Source organism: Urtica dioica, chromosome 7, assembly GCF_054948205.1.
Source record: "Urtica dioica subsp. dioica isolate 48M chromosome 7, U.dioica_male_clone48M_v1_H2, whole genome shotgun sequence".
NCBI classification, from domain to species: Eukaryota; Viridiplantae; Streptophyta; class Magnoliopsida; order Rosales; family Urticaceae; genus Urtica; species Urtica dioica.
In genome coordinates, this window is record NC_142762.1 from 30,498,191 (window position 1) to 30,504,812 (window position 6,622).

The window sequence follows — 6,622 nt, forward strand, 5'->3', positions numbered from 1 at the left end:
CCATTACACAGACTACACAATACCTACTCTGTTTTTTGAACTTAAGACTCAAAACACTTCCAATAATAAAAACGAAAAAAAAAACACTCCTGCTAATAATTGCACCTGGATATTCTCAAAGTACCATAAATAACGAAAATGACCTGTACACATGCCATCCCCCATGTAACTACAGCTAATAAAAAAACCATTATAAGTTGAACATTAGATTAATATCTGAGCAACGCAGAGGGATCAAAATCAGCTCATATTTTCGTCAAAATTGATATAGTTCACAGGGTCTTGCAAGGTATGCATTGTAATTTTTGGATAAAAAAACCACTAAGCATACTATGACCTCCAAAATGCTATGACCAATCAATTAGCTGCACGGGCTCTGCTTCCAAGTACGATAAATAAGAAAACGTGTGTCCGGTCCTAAATGTGTGTGGTTAACAGTAAGTCAGCAGCTCCACAAGAACCATCGGAAGCTCACGAGACCGTTCGTCCATAGCAGACCGAAGATATGAATAGATTCTTTGCCCATTTCTCCTGCAAGACCACCATGTAACAGTTGAGTTAACCCATAAAAATAAACTGAGCTTTCACAAGAAACGACTGATAATATGATGCACCTTGACATGTGTGCTAGGAAAAGCTGAAGTACGAAGCGTCTCTTGAGTTTCGTCTGTCAATTTTCGCCTGGGCACACTAAGAACAAAAGCAGCCTGGTCCCACGTTGCTGCAGTGGCTGTAATGCGGTACCCACCGTCCCACCTTTTGTGAATCCCTTCACTCGGGTAAAGGAAATCCAATTCCACAACCTGAGAACGACGACGAAGCGATCAGAATCTCGAATGCAACAGTGAAGCTGTGGACTCGAGTTTTTCATATACAGTATACTAAGTAAACCTGATCTGAGAAGCCGGCCCCTCGAGACATGACAATTGCCCACTTACTTCCCGCTGTGGCCATCGCAGTAACGTAAAATCCTTCCTTCCATTTTTTGTTGATCCACTTAAATGGAAATGAATCACTGACTTTGTATGACTGTTGTAAGTACTGAGTTCCTATTTCAAAGAAACATAAATTGTTAGGCCACGATTTTCCACAATATTTTTGCAACTGGACTTGGGCTAACCTTTGGACATTACAACAAATGAATTTCCGTTAGTAGCTCCTGCTATAGCGCTGATGTAAAAATTCTTCTCCCACTGTTCCACAATCCATTCCTTCACATAAAAAATAAAGCAATAAGACATATTTTAACATAAATTTAGCTCTCTTAGCATTAACCATGACAGCAATAATAAATAATAAGAAATCAACTCCTACGGTTCCATAATCTGTTCCTTCCTCAAAGAAGCAGCAAGAAATGGTTAAAGAGAAACTAAAGTCCCATTAGCACTGTTCACAAGCACTAATACAATACGTAATGAGGAATGGTCTTAAGAAAATCCATTCATCATGATATGATTCTGAAGCAGAATCAAAAGCAGACGAAACATATTGTAACTCAAGATTTTAGATGCACGTGTTCACAATCAGCAGAAAGGAAATCAAGAAACCTTGTTAAGAAAGTATCGAGAGAGTTCATAAACTTGATCTGAGAATCCGGTGCCAGCATCCATTATAAGAGCCCAAAGGTTTTGACAGGATGAAATACAGCTGATAAGTAACCCATCATCATTTCCTTTTACAATGTGTTCGGGTAGTCTTGAATCAGAAACATTGTAATGGTATCTGCAGGAAGAAATGGGATACTCAGAATATGAAGCTTTTGGCAAAATACATTTTCGAGAGTTAAATTGAGAGCCAATCAGACCTTTGCTTCATTGGCCGATGAGCACTATAAACGCTGATCCATTGTGTAGCAGGCATTCCCATACGAATCTTCTTATTTGGTTGTTCTTCATCTTCCTCCTCCATGGTCAGTCGTCCCCTCTTCTGCCCCACCTGGCATATGAGCTATATAGAGTATAGATACAAACACATTATGAGGAAGTAATCCAGACCCAAGTTATTGAGCTTTTAGCTTATTAGCATAGTTACACAATATCAAAAGTACCTTCTGAGCACCTTCGGTATTTAGTGGTCTAATCTCTGGATTTGGACCAACAATGCCATCAAAAAGGGAGATATACTTTGCATAGTTAGGTTCTTCGTCAAACCTCAAATTCACAACAAGTTCTACAAACTGCCGGAATGGCTGAGGACAAAAACAGCACAAAAGCTCTGGAGAAACGGCCATCTTCTTCTTACAAACAAGAAAGCCTTTATTGTCTCCCTAATAAATGCATGGGTCAGTATATACATTTAGAATTGGATAATTCAGAATAAATCAGCTTCAACATAAGAAAATTGTGAACCTGATATCCTTGCCAAGGCAATCGGCCACGGAGTAGAAATACAAGGGTGTAGGCAAGAGATTCGAGATCATCTCTTCTACTACCAGTTCTACCAAGATGGGCATGTACACTAGCATATCGCACCGTACCCCTATAAAAATGAATCAAACTGTTAGATGTGTGTGTGTGTGTGTGTTATGTTGACCCTATTTATTAAGGCTATATGAGGAGAAATACAAGTCCATTTTGGTATCCTCAGTTCTCCTTGTGCACAAGAGAGTTTTGGTTGTCACCATTTGGGTTAGATAAATAAGTAGCTTTACAGAATTATATGATAGATTGTAATTAATTATCATTACTTTTTTACGGTCATAGTGGAAACTTTATGTTGCACAGAGCAGAGATAACTCAAATTCAGAGTAACCCACTCTTAACCTTAGTTCCTAGAATATAGTATACCATTGGATTACTGTTGAGGTTGGAAAGAAAAAAAATAATGATTAAGTAAATAACATATGTGTACCGGAAAATATCAGGGCGTTGATCATATTCAACATGCTGACCTGTCGAACTATCTCGCCACTTAGTAGCTGAAAGCTCAAAACAACAAAGAAAGAATTAGTTCCCTACACATGTATCATGATTTAGGTAAGCACTGGAATTTTGAGAACTTACCTAATCCAAGGTCAACAAGATATAACTTTTTCTCTTCTGGAGTTCCAAGGGGGCCGAGCAAAAAATTTTCAGGCTTCACATCCCCATGTACATACCTTTCATGAAATGAGCAGCAAAAGGGTTAGCCACAAAAAAAAAAAAACACTAAATGAATAACAATCAAGTAGCTAAAAGATCATGTCAATAGGTATCCCAATGAAACACATTAGGAACAAATCCTGGTCAACTTCGACCCTGCGTATGTGTTATATCTCTCTTTCCATGTTGACAAAATCGGGCTCAAAGTTACCAAAAATCAGACGGAGAAAGAGGTTCTGTTTTTATGAACTTTCTAATGTAATTTCCTTGAGGTTAATTTCTTCGATATCTGAAGAAGAAAAATTATTCCATATATATTTTTTCTTGTCTCTTTTTGAGCAAGCTACTTTTTTTTTATTGCAATTCCCATATGGAAAAAGGGTGAAACTTAGATTTATAATCCTCTCTAACAGGAAAGGAACAAGGAATAGTAATCACATATATATCAGGTAGTCATTATCTTGCTAGAAAGATCCTGAGTTCATAGTGCTCTTTTAATAAAATAGAAAATCAAGTGATCCCATTCTGCCTAAGTTATCGTAACCGAAAACCTTATACTTAACAAGATACGTAGAGAACTGTTATTGTCTAAATGTAAAAACGTTATAACGTAAAAAGTCTCAAAAGACGTTTTACACGGATGAGACAGTCAAATACAATGAACCTTTTAGAGATCCTTTAACTGGATATCACCTAGTAACAATTTGATATGTTCGACAACGCAAACTTTCACATCAACTTCAAGCAGCACAAGACTAAGTTAGAAGTATTACCCTCTAGAGTGAATCTTTTCCAATATGGATATCGACTCAATAGCAATGCATGCCACCATCTCTATAGACATTCTGTAGGCAAGAAAAACAGCAGTAAACAATAAGCGCAAAAGAAAAGGAAAAAAAAAAGCACATTCAAAGTTATGTGATAAGGCTGCTTATACTGATCATAAAATCTTTAATACTCTAAGAAGCACTCACGTATGCGAATTTTTGTTCCAGACATCCCAAAGACTAGGTCCGAGCATATCCATAACCTGCATGTGGTAGGGTTACTTGCATTTCACAGCAGATAAAAAAGTAAAAGGTGAAATATCCAAGCTAGGAGGTATAACAAGGACTCAATACCATGATGTAATAGTCACCCTGGCGGCCCTTATAATGAGCTCTTGGCACCCCGTGGCTACCACCGAGCGCACTACAAAAGTGCAAATAAACCAAGTTACGGAAAGAACATTTTGGTGCAAATGAAATATGCAGAGCCATACACATATGAGGCAGTATTCTCACTTGTAAATTGTCCACTCGTATGGCGATCCATAGTTGCATCCTTTACTGGTCCTGTGCTCAAACTTTAAAGCTACCTGAGATAGCAAAGCTCGTGTGATCGAAACAGCGAATACAACAATCATTACCAAGCAAACGATTATCGAATATTGTTTTAACGTCAAACCTCTAAAGCTCCAGCGCCTCTTTCATTTGAGTTCGCTGGACTGATTCTCCGACCAACATAAACTTGCCCAAATCCACCTTTCCCCAATTTCTTGCCTATCCGATATATTGGAGAGCCACCAACCTGAACCTGTAGAAAAAACAAAATCATTAGCATGAAGCTGAATTCCCCAAAACCATTAGCAATTCTCTGAGTAAATGAACCATAAAAGGTTCTCTTCAGAATGCTTTAGTGTTAACTATACCGATTCTGAAATGTATGGAAATGTTCTCTTTTTCTTTCTTTTATAATATTTTTTCCTTTTGAAAGTTTCGGAAAAACAATCCACCGTGATTTTAGGTTATGAAACTTCGTTTGGGTTTGACGCTGAAATACAGAGCAAGAAAATCTCCACATTCCACTCTCCACAACCTCACATTTCATCTAGGGCGACAAAGGCTCACACTTGTTCCACTCGAAAAACAGGCATACTACACAAATTAAGTACTCCAAAATAAATTCAAACCGAAAAATTAATCTACCTTCTCCGGCAGAGGACCTGTGCTTCCTTCGTCCTCAGCTGCTCCGGCAGCTCTATCGCCGCTCCGGTCACCACTATCGAACTCATCCATACCTTTCTCCTCCTGACACCCTGCGGCTTAAAGAGGCACTTATCTCACCGGCGATCGATTTCAAAAGCCTTCCGGGAGAGCCCAAACGTCCAGGCCGTAATCGCTGCGGATTTCTGATCGAATTCAGGTTAGATTTGAGTAAAGATTCTTTGATTACCGCGGCACCGCGACTCGGCGTCGCTGCTCGGCCAGCTCGAGGATTTTTCGTCCGTTAATAAATGAGAGACAAGCTTGGTTGAGAAGAAGTAGAGGAAACGGAAGAATTCATAGAAAACGAAGAGGAATATCCATGGCGGTCGTAGAAATATCGGAGAGAAACCGATCAGTTTGAGAAGACCAAAACGACAAGACAATAGAAAAAGAAAAAAAAATAAAAATAAAAAACAACTGTGACACATGTGATTTTGATATATGAATATAGAAGTGAATTAATTTGGAGACCCGTGGAGTATGGAAAACATGAAGAGTTGAAAAATAATAAATACAAATGCTGAAAAAGTAAAATAATTTGACAAATTCATTAGTAGTATGCCTAAATTAAATAAAATATACTCAGCCATTGTATTATTGATTATAAAAACTATCATTTTTCTCTCACAAACAATGATACAACTATAATGTTTTAGACCAAGGTTCGAAATATCGTCGATATCTCATTTTTTTCATATCTCTGTAAAATATCATCAATAGACATTATCGTTTAATAAAATATCGAAAAAATCACGATATATTGTCTTTTTTATTTATCACAATATTTTCGAGTGTTTTAAATAGCAAAATATCACTTATACTTTCAACAAAATCGACAGATTCATACCAGTCCGATATCACCCGTCTCTTTGAAATTTTATGCCATATCGCCGATTTGCGTCATCTCTCATTCATCTTTGTAGAAAATCGCCGAGCGTAGAAGGATTCTTATGCCATATCGCCGATACTCGTCGATATATCCACCATAAATGCATGGTAAGTTTCGAATTTGATTTTGATTGTGGAAAAATTTGTTTTTCATTTTTACATGGATTTAACTCAAATTTTGTTGACATAAATTGCATTTTTGAGATTAGTATTTGATTATCTTTCAGATTCCCATTTTTTTTTAAGTTTCGGCTAGTTTTTCAATTTTTCGGCGACCCACCACCCATTTTGACAGTGGCCGGTGAATTTGCTGGTGAGTTGAAAATTTCCAGAATCATTATTTTATTGTGATTAGTGTAGAAATTGGAATATTCCGGCGTGTGAATTGGAATTTATGATTGTGGATAGGAAATTGTGATATTGAAATTAGGATTGATAAATTGTGATTTTAGAAAATGCGAATCAAAACTTGTGATTGTGATTAAAGAATCGTGAATCATAAATTGTGATTAAGGTTGTTAATTTGCGAATTAAAAATTATGATTGTGATTGTGAATTTTTTATTCACTGAAATGACCAACGAAGGGGTAAGAAAGTTTTGTACGTCCATCCATGGGAATATGAATG

At 37.2% G+C, this 6,622-nt stretch overlaps 1 protein-coding gene across 1 annotated transcript; it reads right to left on the minus strand.

Moving 5' to 3' along the window:
- Nucleotides 1–232: 232 nt before the first annotated feature.
- On the minus strand, nt 233–5,480 carry LOC149390761 (Protein kinase family protein). Its single transcript, XM_089619364.1, has 16 exons — nt 5,048–5,480; nt 4,527–4,655; nt 4,364–4,437; nt 4,202–4,271; nt 4,055–4,110; nt 3,854–3,925; nt 3,003–3,097; nt 2,851–2,917; nt 2,349–2,478; nt 2,048–2,266; nt 1,805–1,947; nt 1,548–1,722; nt 1,121–1,211; nt 892–1,049; nt 615–803; nt 233–531 (listed from the first exon to the last, which is right to left on the minus strand). Exons 1-16 carry the CDS (start codon nt 5,135–5,137, stop codon nt 472–474), a joined length of 1,818 nt encoding a protein of 605 aa, XP_089475490.1. The 5' UTR covers nt 5,138–5,480; the 3' UTR covers nt 233–471.
- Between the last annotated feature and the right edge of the window lie 1,142 nt (nt 5,481–6,622).